Below are 26260 nucleotides of genomic sequence, written 5' to 3' on the forward strand. Positions count from 1 at the left end.
AATCAACATCAAACATGTGGAATCCATTTCAGACGCGAAATGCTAAATTAACAAAGCTCAAAATGGTACTGCACGTTACGTTACGGTGGAGAAGGCAAAAGGAGACGGACAACATGCCGACATTGACGAGCCGACCACTACAACAACCAGTTCCCCATAGACACTCTCTCTCTCTCTCTCTCTCTCTCTCTCTCTCTATATATATATATATATATATATATATATATATATATATATATATATCAAAAATAAATTATCACCTCATAATAGAAAATTGTTATTTGTGAGTAATTAGGTCAAATCAATCATGGGTGGCATATTGTCCCAAGTCAATGGAAAAATGAAAGATAAATTTGTTCATGTAGTCTTTTTCAATATATTTGAAAATTAAACTTTTCTTTGCTTGACTTCTCATTCTCCACCCCTGATTTGTGCCTATAATTTAGCTTTCTCTCTCTCTCTCCATGTGTATATTAAAACGCTTATTTGACCAACAAGAATCCGTGGTTGAAGTTTGGAGCCAATTGTTCGATGACGTCACTAGGTAGAATCTAATTGAAGGCCTTGAATGCGATTTTGGATCTGGATCTTAAACTTTGGAGTCTGCTTAGATGTGAAAGTAGAGGTGATTCGAGCTGGATGTGGGTTTGGTCCCAATCGACGAGTCGTCACATCTGGATCAGAACCGAGGCCCACCAACTTGTAGGCAAACTTTTTGTGTTGGATCCAAAGCGCGTCATTCCCCTTTGTTCTTTTCGCTGGCATTTCCCTTTAAATAGAAAAGAAAAGGAGTCAGAGTGACAGGGAGATCCGGATCCATCATGTGAAGTCTCAACATAAAAAAAAAAAAGATAATTAATTAAATAAAAGTATAATATTTCAGTTACGGACCCATCTATTGGCCATGTGTTAAGAACATGCCTCGTATTTTTTTCCTTTTCCAAATTTTTAGTGACTAAAAATTTATACGAGCAGAAAATTTCCTTCTTGGGAACCAACACACGACATATCTTTCCGGCACCAGTAATTTTTTTGGGGAATCTACACATTATCATTTTATTTATTTATTTATTTATTTGTTGCTGGCGGAAGCTTGCGTTTCGATGTTGGCTTCATCAATGCAGAGAACATGCCATTGCTTTCACTGACGTTACCGATGCGCAATTATTGAATCCATGTCTTTTTCACAGGATTTTAATAAGTTAGAAGCCTCAAGCCTTCTTCACTGAATTCTGAAGCACTTTCCTTTAGATGAAAAAGTGATTGGATAATTTATTTCTGTCACATTTATCTCAAACCCAAAGAAAAATGTTTGCTTCTAACTTTCTTGCTTCCCATCAAATGCCTGAAAGGCACACCTCATGGCATGTCATTAACAATCCATCAATCAAGCAGTTATATCTTGGAACTGTTGAGTGACCTTTCTCTTCATCTCCATCTGTTGCTTGTTCTCTCATTTGTTTTTCACTACTTTAAAGTTGCGTTTGATAGCCACAAGATTTAAACAGTGTGTTTTGAGAGATCAAGATCTCATTTGGATGGATTTTAAAACCATGCTACATGTTAAAAACCATGAATTTAAAATCCGATAAAAAAGAGAAGAGTCCGACCTTAAATCAAAGATCACAAATCGCCGCGGATCTCAGAACACAACCAAGTTATGAAAATTTAGTATCATTTTAAACCTTGTCTTACTCTTTTTTTCTTTTTCATATACATATGAAAAATACATAGAGGTGCTTTATTAAGAAGACAGCGAAGGAATTGCATGACAGCACGTCATCAAGAAAAAGCTTTTATTGTTATGGCGACGCGCCAATGAGTATATGTCTTTCAAAAAGCAAAACCGATAACCAGACATCGTGCTTAGAATGAATGGAGGAGAGAAAAGGAGAGGGATAAAAGAAAATACAGTTCACAAAGTGTGATCCTCAATAGGATATGTTGTGTCTAGCCAACTGCCAGTCAACTTTTGAATGAAGTGCGTGGGGAACCTGTATTACAATGAGTACAAAGTCCGATCTTAGTCTGTCGATGTAATTTAAAACCTAAAGCCTGAGCTTAGATTTTAGTGATACAAGTCTCGTTGACCGATTCTTTGTTCCATTTGTATCATTTTCAGAAGCTTCAACGGGCATAGTATAGCTGGTCCAATTAACTGCTTGTAAACAAGTAAGTTTATAGTTTGATTTTCGTGAGTGCAGAGTCTTACGTGGTAAGGCGCTCGAGCTAGCTCGAAAAGAGGCAAACCTCTAGTGTGATTCTCGGGGGCATTGTGCCTCTGCATCTTAAGTGGTAGAACACAATACTTAAGTTAAGGGGGCATAATGCCTTGGACATACTTTTGGTGTGAGGTTCAACATTTATGGTTTCTAACGCTACCCATATGTAAAGAGTGTCACCTTTGAGAGCCGAAGCATCAATATCACCAGTACAGTGACTACAGTCCAGACACAGGCCGCCCGATTGGGCCTCCCTTCTTGGTCATGTCTTCCCCATGTTTCCGGATTGCCTGATAAAGGAAGCTCTTCAAAAATGTAACAAAACACAGGACTTTCTTGTGTGAATAGGATTTTTGCAACCCAGTAAATTTCAGGAAATTTTAAATCAGGAAAGTTTATGGGTTTAACTGAACCATGGAAATCCATTCATATATACAAATTATATACGCTTTTAAATTTATTTGGTATTAGATTTTTCCCCTATTCATAGCTACCATTTGATTGGTAGATCCCTGTGCTGCATACTCTCTCTCTCTCTCTCTGCTGCAATGGATGGTGTTTAATTATATTGTTCTTATCTCCTTAGTATGAGCTTCATACACGAACTATATTTCATTATACAATTTTGTTCACCGACTGTTTATCAGCAACACAGAAGTCCGTTCTTTTGGATTCTAATGCATTAGAAGCTACATTCGAGTCTGAGATTGAGCAGGAACTCAAGAATTTAGATGTGGATCAAGAGTCTGAGAGAAACTTCTTGGAGAAATGTCCATTTCAGGCCCTACAGAGCTCCGGTAATAAACAGTTCGCGTCATTGCAGAAAAAGGGGTAGACTCGTAGTCTGGTAAGGCCGTGAGAAATCGAAAACATTGAAAAACCATTGTCAAAGGCTGCCGCAGATAGGAAGCAGATTATAAGAGGAGAATTATGAAAGATGCTGAGACGAAGACCCCGGATCAAGTCCGGATTGCACTTATCTGTCGCTTTATAAACGTATGCACATGGTTTTGCATATAGGCCAAAGCAACATTTTCAACTGAGGGCTGCCCCAGGTTTGGTGGGTACAGTCCTAAACCATGTATGACTATAGAATGCATATTCCTTTTCCATTTGAGGTCATATTGGCCCCGCCTTGAAATAATGCAAGGCCAGTACTTAGGAATGTCAACAGGGCGGCGTCCTAAATTCAGATGCTGGGTCTGACCTAATTTACATGTAAGTAACGGGCCTTATGTTCATGGGAAGAAATCCAAGTCCGAGTTTCAATCTGAATCCGACTAAATGGAGACCTGATGAGGACTGAACCGACAAATAGTGGATCTGAGCCAGATTGAAGCCATTCATATCTATAATGCCTCTTGATTGGCACCATCTTGTTCAATTGGCTGAAAGCCAAAAAAAAAAAAAAAATTAAAAAGTCCATGTTGTAGAAGATAATTGCATGTGGACAATACAGGTTGATTTTCTGTGTCCTTTTGTGAAATTCTTCTTCTCTGTATCAACGTTGACAAGATGGAAGGCTACCATGTATCGGTACTGTAAGTCGATGTTGACAAAATTGGTTGGTGAATCTTTTTCACGGAATGGTGCAGGGAGAAGATTCATTTTAGTCTGTATCGGTTGATTCGGTTCAATGCAGGCCAATACTGTCACCTGATCAAGGAGAACAGCAGTATGCAGAAGGATAAACAGATCATAGACCAGTCTCCGTTGCAAGGCAAGATCTGGCAACCATATTGATGATTCTCTAACAAATTGCAGGACAATCTCTGGAAATCTTAGCACCATGATTCTCCCTTTGTCAGTGAGAAACCTTCGGTGAAACCAGTTAAGAAAAACCAAAAACCATATCCGACCAATTTCCGGTCACCTTTTTTGGATGCCTCTTCTTTTAGTCTGCCGCCGATAGCTGCCGACATTAGTCACCATCCTAGTTTATAAATTTCTGGCTCCACCACCGTTGCATGATTAACAAGTGAAAGGCACGGGAAGGGGTGTGTGATGTGTTTTCTCCATCTTAATTGTTTGGCTTGTGCATGTATCTACTGATATTCGTTAGGCAGGAAGTCAGATTTTTCTCACTTCGAAAACCAAAGTTTTTTCTGGTGCTTACTTGTCAGGGAGTCGTTCGATAGCATCGGATTTGAAATCCTTAGAATTTGAGAACAGATTGGACCCTCTCTCCTCCGATCCTAAATCCAACCTTTTCTTTTTTCTTTTTTCAGTTCTTTAAGTGTAAATCTTAAGCTCAAGTTTGTATCTTGAACGTAAATCTCTTTTACAGTCGATTACGAAAGCCTAAAGAGCCAGCCTGGAGGTGCGGCGGATGTCGAGGAAGAAGCTGCCAAAGTGGTTTCCTTTTCAGAAAACACATCGTATACTATTCAAGCAAGTGGGAAAGATCTGCTTGCCTCCCACTGGCTGCAGGACAAGCACAGAAAAAGACTAAAAAGAAAGAAGGGACCTCCGTAATCAAAGCGGAAAAAGATCAAACTAATTAGAAAGAAAACGACCACCGGGCACTTGGAAGGGAAGCTCGGAAGCATGCAATGCAAGTCGCCATGGAAGATCAAAAACATGAAATCGAAGCTGCAGGAAGACGAACCAAAACAGCAGAGATGATTAATCTCGTGTTAACTAATTTTATGTCTGCCCAGAAAGAAAACTGCAAGGGATCAAGGAAAATCAGGCATTTTGTTTAAAAATCCGAAGATGCCTCTGGTGTGAAGGCTTTCTAGTTTCCTCCGGCGATAAGGAGAAAAGAAATAGTGAATAGTCCAAAACTGTAGTTGCAAAGGAAGCCTCAATAATTTCACATGGCCGGCACATCATGCATGGTAGCCCCCCCCCCCACCCCACCGGAAGAAAATCGTAAAGTTCCGATCCCTTCACCCACTCCACATCATTCCAACATGCAGGAGCAATGAATAATTGGCTGCTAAGTTAAGGCAAGGAGCCAAATATAAAAGTTGGATAATGTTCCGCTGTGATTGGGAAGATGCAGGGTTTTCTCCAAGAACAAGTACAAGCAATTTTCTTCTAACTGCGTGGAACACTTGTGTATTTTCTTATTCTTCTTCTTCTGTGGTGTCCGAGGGACTTGGCCTAGATGGGGTTGGGGTGTCTGGAACAAGCGCCCTTATGTCCCGTACTAAAAGCTGCGTAGAGATAATAAGAAGTCCATTTAAAACGGGACATCCAGCATAAACAAACACGAAACTTAAATGAAAAATTGTAAAAAACCTTAGATATAATTATGTATTAGTTTTTAAGATCAATAAATTGCTCCTAAAATTTTCGCCTAATTTTGGCTTCATCCAATAACAAGCTTCACACTTCTGAAATTTCCGATAAAGTGTCATTCTTTGACCGTCGAGTGCCAAACAAAAAGAACTAAGCTGAAGTCTGTGACTTAAAAATGTACTGAATTTTCGTATCTTTCCACGATGTTCTCCTTCATTCTCTAAAAACAAGGAGGATTACAATCACTTCACTAGCAGACCCTCTAGCTCTGCGTGTTTGATAGTGGGGACAGGTTGTTCTAGGCTAAAGCCGTTCGTCACATTCGTCCCTGCCCCAAGCATTCTTGTTCTACTTTTGTCCTTTGTTTGGCATGCTTGTGCAGGAACAGGATTCTGACTCGTCAAAAATTCACATAATTTAGAGTGGAACACTTTCGTTCCAATATATGGTCTCAGATAGAAGGGGATGACTCGTGGTTCAGATTCAGTTGTAAATTTAAAAGTGGGATTTGAATCACATTTAGATTGTGAATTTAGATTCAGATTTGGATATGATATAGACTTTTCTTTCTCAGATTCAAATCCAGATTCAAATCCGAACATTTGAACATCACATATAATTAATCAGATATGAAAAAAAGTACATCCCATTTGAATCTGATCCATTAATATTCCTACTTCCATCATGCCTTGTGGGAACAGTCTGATTAAAAAGGAAGGTGAAGAAAAGAGTCGTCTAACATTTAGAAGCATGAGAAGGCAAAAATCTAAAGGTTAAGTGACAAGACCACTATTTAAGACGAATAGTTGTTTGGCAAGTTTCAAAACATCTTCTTCGAGTCCATCAAAGCTCGGACAAAAGAAACTCACGCAAACAGTACCGGATATTGATGGATCGGCTGAAATGTCTCATACTCTTTTAGACAAATTGGTTGTTTGGAAAATTATCCAGCCAAAAGCAAGCTAGTGGATGACCATACCGTTAACAAGCATATGAACTCTTCCTAAGAATCAAACACGTTTTGTTACTTAAATCATAAGGCTTGACGCACTTTTAAGAAAGAACTACTGCAAAGTGCAAACCCCTCAAAGAAAAAAAAAAAATCTGATTAAGATATCGGATTTAAGAAATGACATCTGATGGGATTAAGATTTGACTACAAATTCAGATGTTTGTTTTGAAATAAATATCCTATATTTAATGCTCTTACAACTTAAAAATTGGCTAAATTTAGTTTAAAATTCAAATTCGGATTCATATATGAATGCAAAAAATCATATTCAGACTGTAAAATCAGATTTTGGATTTAAATTTGGATATGACTTTTCTTTGTTGGTATTTGAATATAAAAAAAACGGGCACAATTAAGTGTATATCCGATTTAAGTTCAATCCATTGGCATCTCTACTGGGTTATTTTGCAATACATGGTGTCTCATTATCAATTAAGAACACCTTGAGGTGACAACTTTAAACATTGTTTTGTGAGCGAAATGTTGAGTTGCATCCGAAATTGCATTTAAGGCGTGTTTGAATGATGGTCAAAAGCAAGTTTGTAAAAAATGTAAAAACTTCTTATTGTGTTTTTATTTTCTAACAGGAATAAGATGTTCTCATTTAGCCAGGAGCAACTCCCATTTAGCCGATTCACTGAATCTTCCTCTTACATGATTCTGTTCAAGAACTGGTTTTTGGTACCGTCGGTATCTTGAGATCTCGAGCAAACTTCTCTCAAATCGAGTTCTAGCGATTATTCGCAGTTTCATGATATTAATTTCTCTGACGAAGCTTTCAACTAGAGGGGGGAAGAAGTTTTTCTCAGGCTGCCAGTAAAAAATAAGGGCCATGCAGCAGATTCTATAGACCATCTTTGCAATCAAAATAAAGTGCTCAGAGCCCTGCGGATCCAACTTGGCTTATCGAAATTACATCTATGTATTTGAATTCAGATTCGAATTGGACTTTGAACTCTGCTTCTTCAAACCAATTTCAAATCCGACTTAGAATTCAACACTTCTATGTAGTGAGTCAGATCCTTATCATGTTCCATTGAATATCAAACTCGAATTCAAATTCACTTGGAAAAACTAAGGAGCTGCTTTTTATCAGTATATGGTCCTACTCTTTTTGGTGTCTGGACATGTTCTTGTCATATGCTTACTTGCGCTTATACATATTACTACAAAATTGATTCTAACTATTAACAGATTCAATTCTAAGTGCATGCCTAAACAAGGAGATGAACAAATATGTCAATGGGAATAAAGCATGAATGAATTAATCAATTGCTTATAACAGACAATAAATAAAAATAACTTATTTTTGTTTAAAGGGATGACATGAGTCCCTTTCTTAAAAATTGAGCAAGTCGAAGGCAAACTTGTCAATCGGATATAGAGACTGGACGACGATTGAAAAATTTCAGTGCTCCCGTACGGAGGAGCATTCGATGTGCGATGGACGGCCGCTTGCCAGCCCCTCGAATTTCAAATGGACGGTCTTAGATGAGACCTCACAGCAGTTACACGAGTGTCGCCCTCATGGGATAACTTATTCACCCCGTTTCCTCCTCAACTCCTGTCGCGGGAATCCAAAATTTCGTCCAAGAGGCGGTTCCCTTTTCCCTCCATCACCTCCGCCAGCCACCTCTCTCTCTATCCCTGTCTGCCTTAGGGTTTCTCATTTTCCGAAGCCCCGCCATTTTGACTCTCCTCTGTCCTTCATCTTCTTTCTGTCGGTTCGAATCTCCCGTCGTCGGTCGGTCCGAATCTCCCGTCGTCGGTCGGTCCGAAAAGAAGAGATCGATCGCGTGCATTAATGAGTAAGACCTTGTTGTTTTTCTTTTCCTTCTTTAGATTTGTTTTTCCTCTTCGTTTCTTGATTTGTTGATTTCTGCTTGATTTTCAAGTGGAGAAACCATGATTTAGATGTGCGTATTTTATACAAGCGTTGTGAGGGATCTTGAAGTGTTGGTTGGCTTTCCCTTTTGTCATCAGTTTTTGGGGATGACGAAGGAGAGTTTCGTTGTTTTATCCACTAGGGGTTTTGTAGACGGTCATGATTCGTCACGTAGTCAATCGGTACAAAACCCTCATAGTTAGCGTGGGAGCGATAGAGGGTTATTGTAGTCGACGTAGATGTCTTATTCCTGAACTTCTCCTTTTAGAGAAGCGAACGGATGGCGTCTGGTTCGGTCATCCGTGTTGATGATCAAAATAAAAGTGGAAACTGGGGGGAGATGATGTGTGATGTTAGCATGGAGATGGGGTAGCTGTCGAAAAGAAAATTCTCTTGATTTTTGCATCGAGAGAGTTCATTAGGGCACTATCGCCTTCTTTTCGACAACGCATAAATGGTTAAAGGAGGGAAATGACCAATTTTAAAAGCTAAGGCACTGCCCTCGTCCTGTATTCTGTGTTGTCGACAAGGAATGTCTTATTTGGCACGTTAAACGGACGGTTCTCAATAGTACACTATGTCTTCTTTAGCATTTGACGTTTCTTACCCTCTGGATGTCTGGAGAGTGTCTTTCGATCTGTAAGGTGGTTCTTCTTGCCACCACTTAAACAGTGATTTGTGTGCAATGTTTGTTTAATATATGCAGTCCTTTTTGACACGGTCCAATTACTGCCTAGGCGGATCATCGGGGACAACCACACGCTATCTAGATCCACTTGCTTGGTTATTCTACTTGCATTTCATAAGCTCATCTACAAACGTACTTGTAGATGGAGTACTCTGCATGCTTGTGTTTTGGTAGTTCATTTTTTATTTCTTATGACTCATCTCTTTCGTGCAGTAGAGAGATGTCTGTGAATTTGACAAGAGATGCTATCGCTATGGTGAGCGAAGGGAAGCAGGACATAAAGCCTGTTCTTCAGGTTTACGACATTAAATTGGTTATGTCGCAGGCTGCAAATGACAGATACAGATTGCTTCTCTCAGATGGCACCCACATGCAGCAATCTATGCTTGCTTCTCAATTGAATCATTATGTTAAGTCGGGACAGCTGCAGAAGGGCTCTATAGTTCAAATGATCGAGTATATTTGCAATACTATACAAAATCGCAAGTAAGTTGGTGACTCCATTTATTCTACGTACTTTTCTTGTTAATATTGAAGTTTACATGTTGATTAGAAATTTATGTTTCAGCATTCCATTTTTATATAGGGATTTTGCTGGTATTCTTATCTCAATTAAATTATATCTCCTTCCTGCTTAAAAATTAAGCAGAGAAAAATGGGTGTTTGCTATTAGGCTTTTAAGATAGCCCGTTGATCTTCCTAGCATAATGGCCTTCCTCTTGTTCCCTATTGTTCTGGCGGTGTTCCTGGGGAAGCATATATGACATTACTTATCTGGCTTTCAAGTGGGATTGCCTTGCCAGTCAAATATTTAGGATCTTCCCAAGCTGGTGCTCGCAACTAGGAACTACTCAATTTTCTTGAATTGCTTATGTCAATGTATTCCAAAAGTAGATTCATATTGTTGGGATTGTTATATAGACATTGTCCTCTATGTAAATTGTTGGTGACCTGCATCTTTGAGTTTGAGGGAACAGGAGGATGGTGGAGGGAGAGGAATTAAAAGTTGTATTGATCTCTTAGCGTCACATATATATGTTTGTGTGAGTTGTTGAACAAGTTTGGTATTTATTATTGTTTTATACCTTACTTTTATTGTCATTGGTTAGTTTCATCTTTTGTTGCAGCTGACCATTGTTTTCCCTGAATTAGGATCATTATTGTGATCAACCTGGAAGTAGTGCTCGATAAGTTTGATATAATTGGTGAGCCAAAACTCTATGTGGGTGCTTCTGCAAATGGTCCAGCTGCACCGCAGGTTGAGTCTGTTCCAGCAAAATCTTCTCCTGTTCTGTCCCGACCAGCAACTGGAAATGCTCAGCCTTATGGTGTTCCCTATGCTGCTGGCCATCTTGGGGAAGGGCCAAATCCTGGGGGATCTTCTCTGCATCCCAAAGCTGAAACTGGGGCTAGTGTTACTAACATTGCCAATGGCAAAAATTATGGTATTTCATCACATAGTAATATGGCCAACCAGAATCAGACTTCAAATATGCATGGGCGAGCAACTCCACAATCAATATATCAGCCAACTCCATCATATGTCAATAGGGGGCCTATTGCTAAAAATGAAGCTCCTGCTCGAATTATTCCAATTGCTGCGTTAAACCCATATCAGGGAAGATGGACAATTAAAGCAAGAGTCACGTCAAAAAGTGAGCTTAGGCGGTACAACAATCCCAGAGGAGAGGGCAAAGTTTTTTCTTTTGATCTGTTAGACTCTGATGGTGGGGAAATTCGTGTTACTTGCTTCAATTTGGTGGCAGATCAGTTTTATGATAGGATCAATGTAGGTAATGTATACTTGATATCCAAGGGAAGTCTAAAGCCTGCGCAGAAGAACTTCAATCACCTTAATAATGAATGGGAAATACTTTTGGAGTCAACTTCAACAATAGAGCCATGCTTGGAGGAAGATAGCTCTATCCCTAGGCAGCAGTTTAATTTTAGGCCTATCAGTGAAATTGAGAGCATGGAGAACAACTCAATGGTTGATATAATTGGGGTAGTTGTCTCAGTGCATCCTTCTTCTACCATAATGAGAAAAAATGGTACAGAAACGCAGAAAAGAACTCTTCAGTTGAAGGACATGTCAGGGCGAAGTGTTGAATTAACCATTTGGGGTAACTTTTGCAACGTGGAAGGACAAAGGCTGCAAGAAATGTGTGACTCCGGAATGCGTCCCGTTTTGGCTGTGAAGGCTGGTAGAGTAAGTGATTTCAGTGGAAAATCAGTTGGGACGATTTCTACGAGCCAGCTATTCATTGATCCTGAGTTTCCAGAGGCTCAACGATTAAGGGAGTGGTTCAATAGGGAGGGAAAAAATGTGGCTACTCCATCCATTTCAAGGGACAACTCAATGTCGGGAAAAACAGATGTTCGGAAGACTGTGTCACAGATTAAGGATGAAGGTCTTGGTAGAGCAGAGAAGCCAGATTGGATCACTGTGAAAGCAGTTGTTGCATTTGTAAAGGTAGATAACTTTTGCTATACTGCATGCCCCTTGATGGTTGGTGATCGGCAGTGCAACAAGAAAGTTACTAATAATGGTGATGGGAGGTGGCACTGCGACAGGTGCGACCAAGATATACCTGAATGTGACTACAGATATCTTCTCCAGTTCCAGATACAAGATCACACTGGCATCACATGGGTAACCGCATTTCAGGAGGCTGGGGAGGAAATAATGGGAGTCTCAGCTAAAGCCTTGTATATGTTGAAACATGAAGAACAAGATGATGTGGAGTTTGGTAAGGTTATAAAAACTGTTCTCTTCAATCAATACCTGTTCAAGCTTAAAGTGAAGGAGGAGATTTACAGTGATGAGCAACGGGTCAAGTCCACTGTCGTGAAGGCAGAAAGACTGAATTTTGCAGCTGAATGCAATTGCCTTTTTGGTTTGATTGGAAGGCTCTCAAGGGATGAGCTGCAAACTAATCCTGCAACAATCTCACATGGAGGAAACAGTTATGAGATGAACAGTGCAAGTGGCTACCGAAGTGCTGTGAGTGGCTATGGTGGAAATTCTCTTGGTGGCAACACAGGTAGCAACACTGATGGATACAATGCTTCATTGGCATACCAATCTGGTTTTATGGGTAGTGGACAAGGTGGTGGTAGGCCTCTCAACTCCTTTTGTAACAAATGTGGTGGCACAGATCACAATCCTATGAACTGTCCAGGGCTAAGAGTAGCCGGCGCACATACAGTGGGAAGTTTTGGAAACAGGCTGCCTGGTGCTGGTGTAGATGTTGGTGCTACTGGGGAGAACCGATGCTACAAGTGCAATCAAAGTGGACACTGGGCAAGAGATTGTCCTGGACCCAACGCTACTCCTATCTATGGAGTCCCTGGTGGTGGTGGATACGGGGTGAGAAGCAATAACTATGGCGGCCGGTATTAGATATTGTATAATGGGGAAGTGATCTCTACAAGTGGCTGACAAGCCAATTATGAAATTTGAGATTCTCTAATGGGTCTTGCTGCCCCACTTTGGTCTTACGTGGCAAACCTGTAAACGCTGCGGCTGTCAATTTCCAGTTAGTTTTAAATAGAAACTGGATGGAGAGAAAAGTGCGTAAACCACTGAGCTTTTTGTAGCCAGACTTGCGGCCAATGCACCAAGCCAGTCTTATCGAGTGCTGGTCGTTGTTACCTTGTTTTTTGTAATATATTTACTATGCGTTCCTTTCCTAGTCACATTGAATTTTATATCGCTTTAAACTGTAGGACGGCGCAGTCCTGACCGTTCTTGCGCTCTATTTGCTACAGGAGATGACTAACTGAAGATGAGCTTAACTGGCTTTTTAGCTACATTGGTCTCACAATGGTTGAACTTATTCACCTTGGTCATCTCTTCCACACGATCTCGCAAAATGTCCAAGCTTGTCCACAATAAACGTTTATGATTGTTTCAATACATGAAAGGGGTTTGGTATTTGATAAAAACAAGGGGTTTGGTATTTGATAAAAACAAGGGGTTTGGTATTTGATAAAAACCGTTCATCTTTACGGCGAGCAGGGTGAAATGTTGCTTCTTTGGTACCTTTTTTTTTGTCCTCGCCAAGGAACACGAGGCTTTGTAAAATTGCAGGCGGCACATATTAGACACTTAAGGGTCGGTTCTCTTACATCACTACATCCTTTTTTCCTCATTCTGTACTTGAAACAAGATATGTACAAGAACTTTCTCGCCATAAAGTATAAGGCTTCTTCAACAGGATCACCCCTGTGCATGTCGAAGAGATGAAGATGTCTGACACATGCATCAACAACAAAGACGAGCGAACGCCGATAGTTGTTCACAGGTAAAGGACAGATGCAATCTTTTAACGAACTCCTTTTTACTTGTAGCATTTCCAATGGAATATGTATCATTCACTCATTTCAGCATCACGGTAGATAAAATACAATGATGACTGCCGTCATGATCATCCGTGTCATGATCCTTGAGGCATCACTCATGTTTCTTATCACGGCCATTGTCTTTACGTTGCTTCTCGCCGTGGTTATCATGCATATGATCTTTGTGGGACTTATGGCAGTGGTCATCATGTACCTTATGATGTTTATTGTCATGGCCATGATCCTTAGGATGCTTGTGATGCTTGTCATGATCGTCATGTTCCTTGTCATCCTTCTTGTGTTTGTCATCATCATGCTTCTTCTGATCCTTCTTGTGCTTATCATCATCATGCTCTTTGTGATCCTTCCTATGTTTATCGTCATCATGTTCCTTGTGATCTTTGTTGTGTTTGTCATCCTCGTGCTTCTTATTATCCTTCTTGTGCTTGTCATCATCATGCTCATTATGATCCTTCTTGTGTTTGTCATTGTCATACAATTTGCGATTCTTCTTGTGTTTTTTGTCGTCATGCTCCTTGCGATCCTTGTGTTTTTCGTCATCATGTTCCTTTTGGTCCTTGTTATGTTTGTCATGGTGAAGCTCTTTGTGACCTTTTTTGTGCTTGTCATCATCATGCTCATTATGACCCTTCTTGTGTTTGTTATGGTCATGCTCTTTATGATCCTTCTTGTGTTTGTCATCACAATGCTCCTTGTGATTCTTCTTCTGTTTGTCATCGACATGCTCCTTGTGTTTCTTCTTCTGTTTGTCATCGACATGCTCCTTGTGATGCTTGTGATCATGCTCTTCATGATCTTCATGGTGTGGATCATGCAGATTGTGGTGAGCTGTATCATCCTGCTTGTGATGATGGTCTAAATGTGTCTCATCGTGGTGGCCAACCTCGGGCCTGTCATGATGTCCTTTGGGCAATGGCTACGACTAGAAGGAGGAGGAGTACAATGCTCCGCATTTTGGCAGAGAGGGAGGTAGTGAAGTGGGTAAGGAGAGGCAATGGTAGAGAATAAGAGGTTAGAAGTCGATGGATAATGAAAGGACATAACAACCCCTTTATATACGAAGGTAGCCATGCGCTAACGATTTGAACGAGCTCACACTTCCAAAGAAATGATGAACGTGCATGCACGCACTTTACCTACTCATACACCTTCATTGAGCCCTTCGACGGCAGATATATTCTTCTTCATGTTCAATTTTGAATTCTTAATCCGTGATTGACTTGTTGATATTGTGAATTTTTTTGGTGGTTGACCTTTCCTTGATGGTATATATGGCCTTTATCACCTCTTGCCATTTCTCATCATCACATATCCGTTTATTTTCGATACTAAGAACAACGAAATATTTGTCCTTCACTCCGACCTGTTATTCAGTTGTAGACGTTGACCTTTTGCTTGCCCATAGAAAAGAGAAATTGCTATTTTGGGATGAAAGTACAGATTTTTTGTTAAAATGAATGCAAGAAACATACCAAAAAGACGCCTGATTTTGTTTCTGAAATATAATTTTTTAAAATATTTATACAAGATAAAGAACATTTAATTAAAGTTTACATATAAATTAAAAAAAAAAACCTTTTTTGAGAGCGCCGAGACCCTGCCAGCCACCTTGCGTCCGCCCTTAATAGGGACGTGCCCCCACACCAGAATGAGAAGTGATTAATAGTGTGATCATCGTCAAATTATAAGATGCTACTGAAATTCACAAGCCCCAGCTTGGCCATCCGTTCGGGAAATTCCTGTGAGAAATGGAGTGCCATGAAAGTACTGCTACCGCATAATGCGATGACATGAAGCTGGAGTGGGCTCTGTATTGATTTAGTAGATAATATATTCCAGAGGAGCCATTAATTTGCTGCTACAACTGAAAAGATGCTTGAGTTGTACGTGATGAGCATGACAGGATCGAGTGAAAGGATGATGTTTGGTGGCCGACCGATCGAGTTGGATATAAGAGAGTCAACTGTTCAAGACCCAGATTTTAGTGTGCATGCGAAATGTTGGTCCGATTCCAACTCTCTCGGTATCTGTGGAAGTGGATGAGATGAGATGACCTCCATGAGAAGCCACCCATAACTAAATCTAGGTGTTTTTGATGAATCTGTGGTTCGAAACTGGATCCTGGTACGGTCGACCATGACTTCGCATGAAAATTTATGACCCCGACGGAACGACGGGACGACCGGCATTAAGACAACCAAGCTAAAAGCCGCTCTCTAATGACAGGAGTAGCGCCATTTTCGAAACAAGGGAGCTCATGCTTTCAACTTCCACTTTCATGTACAACTAGTCCACACATTCTGATGATGAAAAACACAGAAACAAAAACACAAAAATAGGAATTATGGGCCTATGGCCGTTGATAATTATGGAGCCGGTAATTCTTACAGAAAGTCAAAGGGCTCTACACATGTTGGTCATATTTTTGTTAGGCGGTCTACTGTCTTGGGCATCAGCCGGCCTGGCCTGACACCCAAAACACAAGTCCGAGTGCGTCCTGACACTTAAAACTTGAGCTCAAAATAGAAAAATATATTTTTAATATAAAAAAATATATAAATATAATTAATCGTGGTAAAATATAATAATTATATTTAAAAATAATAAAGTTAATATTAAAAAATTCTTATCTGGTAGAACAGGCTTAGTTGAGCCCACCCGAGCTGGCCCGATAAGTTATTGGGGCAAGTCTGGTACTTTTTTTTCGAGCCTGAGTCCAAGTTCGAGTCGAGTTGGAGGGGTAGGGTCTTTTGAGAATCATTACTTCACTACGATAGTGTTTGATGGCCAGAAACATATTTCTGGAAACAAGTTTTCAAAACATGTTTCTGGAATTGGTTTTCTAGAAATAAAATTTTAGATTTTCAAATGTATGTTGTGTTTGGTAACCATGAATTATTTTTCTGGAAATTCCCATTCTGCGTTTGATTGCAAGAGATGAAGAATCGCCCCTTTCTTCCTCCGCCTCTACCCCTTTCTTCTTCCTCCTCCTTCCGCCTCCGCCTCCTTCCCTTTCTTCCTCCTCCCTCCTTCCCCCTTCCTTCTCCCCTCTTGCTCCTCCCTCCTTCCCCTTTCCTCCTCCCTCCTTCCTCCTTCAGTTCTTCCCCTTTCCTCCTCCCCTCTTTGGCCTCCCTCCTTCCCCTCTCCTCCTTCCATTCTTCCCCTTTCCTCCTCCCTCCTTCCGCTTTCCTCCTCCCTCCTTCCGCTTTCCCCCTCCCCTCTTCCTCGTCCCTCCTTCCTGGCTTCGCCTCAGCCTCCTTCCCTCCCCCCTTCCTTCCACGATCGAGCCTAACGGCTCCAAAAATAATTCTGAAACATATTTTTGGAAATATGTTTCCGATTTTCATGTTAACGGTAAAAAAAAAAAAAAAAGTTCTGCATTTGGTAAACAAGAAATATTTTAAAAATTTAAAATATTATTCTGCTGCTACAATAAAATACCTGACCATCAATATATATATATATATATATATATATATATATATATATATATATATATAGGTAATTAGCAAATAACAGGCCTAACAGATAAAATCAGTCTTTTTAAAAGTGTATTAAAAATTGCTTTAAACATATATAATATAAACCTCTTAATGTGTTTATAAATTCAAAATTTATATAAATCATGTTTTTAGTTCAAGTCACTTTTGAAAAAAAAAAATCTTTTTTACTATCAAAATTTTGATGTTATGTGAGGCTTTATTTTATGATTATGATAAACATTATTAAAATCAGAAAATGACCAACTTAATGTACGTGTCTCACCAAAAAACTCTTTAAGTTACACTGCAGAAAAATACTTTAATAATGAATTTTAATAGGTCCAATTTTTATATATGAAAAGAGAGAAAAAAAAGAAAACTAAAATCGGCAGACATCCCAGACAATTATACAAAGTTTTTTGCGTTTATTTTAAAAGAATATATATATTTAGGTATGATCACCTGCTTAATTAAATTGGCAATTTAAGCTTCTTAGGTGTACCATTTTGGTGCCCAAGAAAAGGATTAAAACCTTCAAAAACAACTTAATAACTTGTCCGATTAAAAGGAAAAAGCTTCTTAATTAGTTCTGATACAATGTCCCACAAATGAAGATGTTGTTGTTGGAAATTGGGAAAAGCCAAATATGCCAACAAGGTCAAGTAGACCACTAAAAGAATTCAAAACTTCAACCAAGTCAACCTCTGGTCAACATCTCAAAAGTGAACTTCTAGAAGTACGACGTGGGAAGCAATGTGATTAGACTCGTGTCGCACCTACTTGCACGTCTTCATTTCTTTAACATATGTCAATCAAATTACTAGTACATGCATACATGGCAACTTGTCTATATAAATGGGTCAAATCATTCTTTGTTATCCATAGCCTTGCAAACTCCCCTTCTTCTTCGCGATCGGCTGCTTCCTTTCCTCACCCTCCCAAGCTCCTGTGATCTTGTGCAAAAATGAAGAGCACAACATTCCTCCTCATCCTCATCGTAGCTATTGCCCTCTTCATATGCATAGCAGGTGCTAGAGACCTATCAGAAAACCATCGTAAGGAGCACGAGCATGACCATCGTGAGACGCATTTAGACCATCACCATGAGAAGGATAACAAAGATGGCCACCATCCGCATAACCCACATGAGGAGCATCATGAAGTGCATGATCATAGGGATCACAAGGACGATGAGAAGCATGAACATGACAAACGGGAGAAGGATCATAACGAGCACGAGCACGACAAACGCAAGAAGGAATATCGTAATGAGCATGACCATGACGAACACGAACACAAGAAGGATCATAAAGAGCACGACGATGACAAACATAAGCAGCATCACAAGAGGCACGATGATGACCATTATAAGAGGGATCATAAGGAGCATGATGGCCCTCATTATTGATCATGCTTTGCATGAGAGTAGTGCGTCTCTGTTGTGTTGAGCTGCATGCTTTTGTTGTCTGATTGGCTTTTGCTATTTAGTTTCTGCCAATGATTATGTTAAATAAGTGAATGCTACACAATTGCAGTGAGGCTGTTACATATGATGGAGTTCAATGAAAGAAGCCTTTGCCTTCCATCCATGGAATGACTATTTTATTGTCGCTGGTCCTTGTTGTTGATGCATATCGGCATATATCTTTTATTCCTAGATCGACTCTATTGAAAGGCTACCTTTACCATCGACTCACTCTCTCCCTCTCTCTCTCTTGAAACTTTGTTTTTTGGCAACCATCAGGAATTTGTTCCCACTCTCGAAACACTTGGGGGCCATTTGACATTAGGAGCAATATGAATAGACTCATGCGTGCTTGCACGTTCTCATAGTTACTTTGAGAAAATGATATGTCTATCAAACTACTAGTACATGCATACGTGGCTACTTCTTTATATAAAGGGGTCCAAGTCACTCTTTGTTATCCATAGCCTCTCAAATACCCCTTCTTCTTCTTTTTCTTCTTCTTGATCGGCTGCGTTCCTCCTCATCCTCATCGTAGCTACTGCCCTCTCCATATGCCTAGCGGCAGAGAGACCTACCACAAGATCATCGCGAGAAGCACGAGCATGGCCACAGTGAGACACATTTAGACCATCACCACCAAACGGATCACAAAGATGACCACCATCTGCATCACCCACATCTGGAGCATCATGAAGTGCATGATCATAGGTATCACAGCATGAACATGACAAATGCAAGAACGATCACAAAGAAAATGACGATGACAAACATAAGAAGAATCATCAGGTGCATGACGATGAGAAACACAAGAAGGATCCTAAGATGCATGAGGACGGCAAACACAAAAAGGATCATAAAGAGTATGATGTTGGCAAACACAAGAAAGATCACAAGGATCATTATGATGAGAAACACGAGAAGGATCATCATGAGAGTCATGATGGCAAACATGAGAAAGGTTACAAGAGGCATGATGAGGACAAACATAAGAAGGATCATAAGGCGCATGATGGCCAACATTATTGATCGTGCTTTGCACGAGAGAATTGCATCCCTATTTTGTTAAGTTGCATGTGTTTGTCGTCTGACTTGCTTTGGCTATTTGGTTTTTGTCAATGATTATGTTAAATAAGTGGATGCTACACATTGCATTGAGACTGCTACGTATAATATGAAGGAGTTCAATACAAGATGTCTTTGCCTTCTACCTATGAAATGCGTATTTTGTTCTCGCTGGTCCTTGTTGTTGATGCATATTGGCATATATCTTGGTATTCCTAGATCGACTGTATGGAAGTACCATCTTTACCATCAACTCTCTCTCTCTCTCTCTCTCTCTCTCTCTCTCTGGCTCGCTTTTGAAGTCTTCGTATTTGGCAACTGTTGCGGATTTTGTCAATGAATTCCCATGTTGTCGGTTCTCTCTCTCTTTTCATACCTTTATTTTTGGCAACTGATGAGGATTTGATCTTGCTCTTGAAACACTTAAGGGCCATTCAGCATTAGGAACAACGTGAAGGTGTTCTTTGAATTTAGTCCAAATGGGAGTACATTGGACACTTATGCAACTTATTCCATGAATCTGCAAACATTTTGGCATAGATTCATGAAACATTCATCTTGTTCCCAATGCCAACTGGTGAAGTGGCTGTTGTGAAGGCAGAAAGATGAATTTTGCAGCTGAATGCAAGTGCCTTTTTTGGTTTGATCGGAAGCCTCTCAAGGGATGAGCCGCAAACTAATCCTGCAACAATCTCACATGGAGGAAACAGTTATGAGATGAATAGTGCAAGTTTCTGCCGTAGTTCTGTGAGTGGCTATCATGGAAATTCTCTTGGTGGCAGTCTAACTGGTAAATAAGAAGGAAGAGAAACTGGAAGGATAGAAAAGTCCATAAACTTCTGAGCTTTTTGTAGCCAGACTTGCGGCCTACGGGTCAAGCCAGTCTTCTGGAGAGCTGGCCGCTGTTATCTTGTCGTTTGTAATATATTTACGCGTTTCTTTCCTAGGCACATTGTTTGTGACTGAGGACATTGAATTTTATATCGCTTTAAACCGTAGGACGGGGCAGTCCTGACCATTCTTGCGCTCTATTTGCTACAGGAGATGACTAACTGAAGATGAGCTTATCTGGCTTTTTAGCTACATTGGTCTCACAAAGTTTGACCTTATGTTCCCCATGGTCATCTCTTCCACCACGATCTCGCAAACCGTCGAAGCTTGATCAAAGTAAACGTTTATGATTGCTTCAATACATGAAAGGACTTGGTATTTGATAAAAACCGTCCATCTTTACGGCGAGCAGGGTGAAATGTCGCTTATTCGATACTTTTTTTTCCTGTTCGAGGACACAAGGGCTTGATCTCCTAAACGGTTGTGGTTGTTTCAATAGTTGAGGTGTTGATAAAAATTTACACATCTTTATGGCCAGCAGTGTGGAATATTGCTTCAATTATACCTTTTTTCCTGACCTATATAGCAGACAAGGCGTCTCATCTTCGTCGGCACAAAATGAAATGTTTCATGCACTCTTTCTTCCATTTTCAGTAGCTTAAACTAAACAACAACTTTGCAAATTATGTTCAAGTAAAATTCTAGGTGCTATTCTGGGCGCATATTAGGCGCTTAAGAGTCGGTTCTCTTAACAAGCATCAATACATCCACCTATCCTCATTCTGTTCTTGAAACAAGACATATACAAGAACTTTGACGTCAGAAATTATAAGGCCTCTTGAACAGGATCAAGGCAACCCCTATCCATTGTCGAAGAGGTAAGAAGAACTCTGATACATGCATCAACAACAAAGACGAGCTAGCGCCGATAGTTGTTCGCAGGTAAAAGACAGATGCAATCTTTTAACGAACTCTTATTACTTGTAGCATTCCCAGTGGAATTACGCATCATTCACTTATTTCAACATCACGGTAGACAGAAGACCATAGAAGGGACATAAATCACACAGAAAGAACAACTCAACATGCTAGTCAGGGACACACTGTTCTTACTCAAAGGGTGCTATGATCAATGATGACTGCCGTCATGGTCATCCGTGTCATGATCCTTGAGGCATCACTCGTGTTTCCTATGGTGGCCATTGTCTTCATGTTGTTTCCCGCCGTGGTTATCATGCTTATGATCTTTGCAGGACTTATGGCGATGGCCGTCATATACCTTATGATGTTTATTGTCATGGCCTTCATGATGTTTTTTGTCATGGCCATGATCCTTAGGATGCTTGCGATGCTTGTCATGATCGTCATGTTCCTTATGATCCTTCTTGTGTTTGTCATCATCATGCTTCTTATGATCCTTCTTGTGCTCATCATCACCATGCTCTTTGTGATCCTTCCGATATTTGTCGTCATCATGTTCCTTGTGATCTTTGTTGTGTCTGTCATCCTCGTGCTTCTTATTATCCTTCTTGTGCTTGTCATCGTCATGCTCCTTATGATCCTTCTTGTGTTTGTCATTGTCATACAATTTTCGATTATTCTTGTGTTTCCGATCGTCATGCTCCTCGCGATCCTTGTGTTTTTGGTCATCATGTTCCTTTTGATCCTTCCTGTGTTTGTCATGGTCATGCTCTTTGTGACCTTTTTTGTGTTTGCCATGATCATGCTCCTCATGATCCTTCTTGTGTTTGTCATGGTCATGCTCTTTATGATCCTTCTTGTGCTTGTCATCACAGTGCTCCTTGTGATTCTTCTTGTGTTTGTCATCGCCAAGCTCCTTGTGATGCTTGTGGTCATGCTCTTCATGATCTTCATGATGTGGATCATGCAGATTGTGGTGATCGATATCATCCTTCTTGTGAGGATGGTCTAAATGTGTCTCATTGTGGTGGTCAACCTCGGGCCTCTCATGATGGCCCCTGGGTATATCCCTGGCTCCTGCTAGGCATATGCATAGGGAAATGGCTACGACTAGAAGGAGGAGGAGTGCAGTGCTCCGCATTTTGGCAGAGAGGGAGGCAGTGAAGTGGGTAAGGAGAGGCAATGGTAGAGAATAAGAGCATAGAAGTCGATGGATAATGAAAAGACATTACAACCCATTTATATACAGAGTAGCCATGTGCTAACAATTTGAACGAGCTGCTACATTCCCAAAGACATGATGAACGTGCATGCACGCACAATACCTACTCATACGGCTTCGTTGAGGCCCTCGACAGCAGATATATTCTTCTTCAAGTTCTATTTTGAATTATTAATCCGTGATTGGCTTGTTGATATTTTGATTTTTTTTGGTGGTTGACCATTCCTGGATGGCATATATGGCCATTATCACTTCTTGCAATTTCTCATCAACATATATGGGTTTGTTTTCGATGCTGAGAATAACGAAATATTTGTCCTTCACTCCGACCTGTTATTAAGTTGTTGTACACGCTGACGTTTTGCTTGCCCATAGAAAAGCGGCATGTTATTAGAAGACAAATTGCTATTTTGGGATGAGATCAATCCTAAAAGTACAGATTTTTGTTAAAATGAATGCATGAAACATACAAAAAAGCTGCCTGATTTGTTTCTGATATCCAACGAGTTTTTTTCCTTACATGTATAAATATTATATCGTTGTGTTATTTCCTTAAGTAATTCTTTTGTGCTTTTTTATGATCATCTTCGCGTGTGGGTGAACTAGCTACTTATGGAACTTAAAGCATGCGTACGTCCGTGATCGTTTCAAAACCTTTCCCATATTGAAAATGATATACTGCTCCTACTATCACATCATGTCCTTTGGTTTCTTGTCTTAGATGGTTCTTGCGGTCATGGTAAACGTGCATGTCCACCCATGGTAGACGACTATACCCATTGGCATTCAATTTCTTGGCAGCAGCACGCATCTTACTTCTATATAAAATCTCCAAATCCGTAACAGTCTCTGTCTATCAGTTCAACTTCTGGCTGCCTCTCCTACAACCAAGCGGTAGCTAGGTGTCAGTGATCCATCTAGGAAATTCCACAAACTGAAATTGACTGCAATGAAAGTACTGGGCTACAGGCCTCCAGCACACAATATGATGAAGAAGACGCTGGAGTGGACTTTGTATTTGTTTAATAGATCAGATACTGACGCGTTGTGTTCACGAGGAGCCACTAATTTGCCAAGCTGAAAAGATACTTGAGTTGAACGTGATGAGCATAACAAGACAAGATGGAGTAAAAGGAAGAGGTTTGGCAGCCGACCGCTCGAGTTGAATATATGGGAATCAACTACTGAGGGCCCAGAATATTTTAGTGTGCATATCTAAAAGCGAAATGCAGATCCACTTCGAACTCGCTGGGTAAATGCGTGGACAATATCAGCCGATCGCTATGAGAAGCCACCCATAACTAAATCTAGGTGTTTTCATGGACCTGTGGTTCAAAACTGCATCAAGATGAGAAAAAGTTGCATGTACCGTTGCGCATGGTGCACAGTAAAAGAGCAATGAGCATTTTGTAATTTTTAAAAAAGAAATATATTTTTGTAGATTTTTTTTCTTTTTTCTATTTCCATTTTTATGTTAAGAAAAAGTTTTTTTTTTTTAAGTTTGAACTGACGATATTTTAGTCATTAATTACACTGGTGCATAAAAATTCATGCACGAGTATGACACATATGACCTAATAACAAAAGTGGTGCCACTTCATTTCCAAGACGGGGAAGATTGAAAGAAGGAACAAATGCTTTCAAAACTTTCATACTCCTTGACCATTATTATATATATATATATATATATATATATATATATATATATATACATATATATATAGAGAGAGAGAGATAGATATGATTGCTTGCCCAAATTGCCAATTTACTCTTCTTTACCATTTTGGCGCTCAAGAAAAGGGTCAAACGTTAAAATGGACTGGCCGATACAAGCAAAAGGAAAAAGTTTCTTAATTAGTTTGGATCAATGTCCCTCAAGTGAAGATGTTGAAAAATGGGAAAGGCCATACATGCTAACAAGGAAAGGTCAAACACTAAAAGAATTCGAACTTTCAACAAGTCAATCTCCGGACAACAACTCAAAAGTTTACTTCTACGAGTGCGTCGTGGGAACCTCATGGAATCAATATGATTTAGCCTCATGCGTGTGTGCACGTCTTCATTTCTTTGAGAATATGATATGTCAATCAAATTACTAGTACTGACATCGCTACTTCTCTATATAAAGGAGTCCGCATCACTCTTTGTTATCCATTCGCAAATACCCCTTCTTCTCATCTGCTTCCTTTCCTCACCCACCCAAGCTCCTCTGATCTTGTGCAAAAATGAAGAGCGTAACATTCCTCCTCATCCTCATCGTAGCTATTGCCCTCTCCATGTGCTTGGCGGGTGCCAGAGACCTATCCGAAGACCATCGTAAGGAGCACGAGCATGACCACCGTGAGACGCATTTAGACCATCACCATGAGAAGGATCACAAAGATGGCCACCATCCGCATGGCCCACATGAGGAGCATCATGAAGTGCATGATCATAGGGATCACAAGGACAATGAGAAGCATGAACATGACAAACGCGAGAAGGATCATAATGAGCATGAGCATGAGCACGAGCACGAGCATGAGCACGAGCACGAGCACGAGCACGAGCACGAGCACGAACATGACAAACGCAAGAAGGAATATCGTAATGAGCATGACCATGACGAACACGAACACAAGAAGGATCATAAAGAGCACGACGTCGACGAACATAAGCAGCATCACAAGAGGCACGATGATGACCATTATAAGAGGGATCATAAGGAGCATGATGGCCGTCATTATTGATCGTGCTTTGCAAGAGAGTAGTGCATCTCTATTGTGTTGAGCTGCATGCTTTTGTTGTCTGATTTGCTTTTGCTATTCAGTTTTGTCGATGATTATGTTAAATAAGTGAATGCTACACAATTGCAGTGAGACGGCTACATATAATATGAAGGAGTTCAATAAAACAAGCCGTTGCCTTGTATCTAGGAAATGACTATTTTATTCCCACTCATCTTTGTTGTGGATGCATATCGGCATAGGTCTTTTACTCGTAGGTTGACTACATAGTAAGACTCTCTTCATATTGACTCTCTCTCCAGAAACCTTCCTTTGTGGCAACCGTAAGGATTTTTTCTCCGCTCTTAAAACACTTAGGGGCCACTGGACATAATTAGGAGCAAGATAAGAATGTGATAGCATATATTGACTGGTTGATATGTGAATTCTTTTGGTTTACCATTCCTTGATAGCATATATGCCCATTATCACTTCTTGCCACTTCTCATCAATGTATATGCGTTTATTATCGATACTGAGAACAACGAAATATTTGTCCTTCATGATGGCCCCTGGGTATATCCCTGGCTCCTGCTAGGCATATGCATAGGGAAATGGCTACGACTAGAAGGAGGAGGATTGCAGTGCTCCGCATTTTGGCAGAGAGGGAGGCAGTGAATGTTTGGATAAAATGCGGATAAACACGAATCTACTAAAAAAGATTCAACAACGAAGTATAGCCCAAACCGATCATGCAAGAAGCAACAAGCCAACGACCAAACAATCACAAATGCACGAGAAGATTTTTACGTGGAAAACCCCTCTAAACAATGAGGGTAAAAACCACGGGGTACTACGACCCAAAACTCAATCCACTATAATCAATGATATAAGTTGTCCCACGAAGAGCTACACAAAGCCAACCCTCCAACAATAATATCTCACCAAAGCTATATGAGAAAACAAGGGAAAAATATCACGGATTGAATGCCCAAAACGTGGATTGGGAGGAGATGCGTTCCGCCTCCTCGTTGGAATCGAATCTTGCTTTAGCCAAATGCTCGCAACCTTCTCTTCCTCTTCTCATTCTCTCCTTTCTTCTTCTCCTTCTCTCCTCTTGCTATGCAGCCACCAAGAGAGAGCACGAGAGA

General features: G+C 40.2%; 5 protein-coding genes across 6 annotated transcripts; 3 read left to right on the forward strand and 2 right to left on the reverse strand.

The window, feature by feature from the left end:
- The first annotated feature begins 8068 nt into the window (after positions 1–8068).
- On the forward strand, positions 8069–12752 carry LOC116253356 (replication protein A 70 kDa DNA-binding subunit A-like). 2 transcript variants are annotated; one of them, XM_031628132.2, is made up of 3 exons: positions 8069–8288; positions 9267–9539; positions 10206–12752. In XM_031628132.2, the coding sequence occupies exons 2-3, from the start codon at positions 9274–9276 to the stop codon at positions 12454–12456; spliced, it is 2517 nt and encodes an 838-aa protein (XP_031483992.1). In that variant the 5' UTR covers positions 8069–8288; positions 9267–9273; the 3' UTR covers positions 12457–12752. The 2 variants fall into 2 exon arrangements, with proteins under 2 accessions (XP_031483992.1, XP_031483993.1); XM_031628133.2 differs by having other exon boundaries at positions 9270–9539.
- Positions 12753–13509: 757 nt separating this feature from the next.
- Positions 13510–14371, reverse strand: LOC116253233 (uncharacterized). Its single transcript, XM_031627998.1, has 2 exons — positions 14360–14371; positions 13510–14256 (listed from the first exon to the last, which is right to left on the reverse strand). Exons 1-2 carry the CDS (start codon positions 14369–14371, stop codon positions 13510–13512), a joined length of 759 nt encoding a protein of 252 aa, XP_031483858.1.
- A 3493-nt stretch (positions 14372–17864) lies between these two features.
- LOC116253234 (uncharacterized) lies at positions 17865–18308 on the forward strand. The gene has a single exon (XM_031627999.1). The coding sequence runs from the start codon at positions 17865–17867 to the stop codon at positions 18306–18308; it is 444 nt and encodes a 147-aa protein (XP_031483859.1).
- Positions 18309–21438: 3130 nt separating this feature from the next.
- Positions 21439–22323, reverse strand: LOC116253235 (uncharacterized). The gene has a single exon (XM_031628001.1). It carries the CDS (start codon positions 22321–22323, stop codon positions 21439–21441), a length of 885 nt encoding a protein of 294 aa, XP_031483861.1.
- Positions 22324–24629: 2306 nt separating this feature from the next.
- Positions 24630–25133, forward strand: LOC116253236 (uncharacterized). The gene has a single exon (XM_031628002.1). The coding sequence runs from the start codon at positions 24630–24632 to the stop codon at positions 25131–25133; it is 504 nt and encodes a 167-aa protein (XP_031483862.1).
- Positions 25134–26260: the final 1127 nt, after the last annotated feature.

Source organism: Nymphaea colorata, chromosome 4, assembly GCF_008831285.2.
Source record: "Nymphaea colorata isolate Beijing-Zhang1983 chromosome 4, ASM883128v2, whole genome shotgun sequence".
Classification (NCBI taxonomy): Eukaryota; Viridiplantae; Streptophyta; class Magnoliopsida; order Nymphaeales; family Nymphaeaceae; genus Nymphaea; species Nymphaea colorata.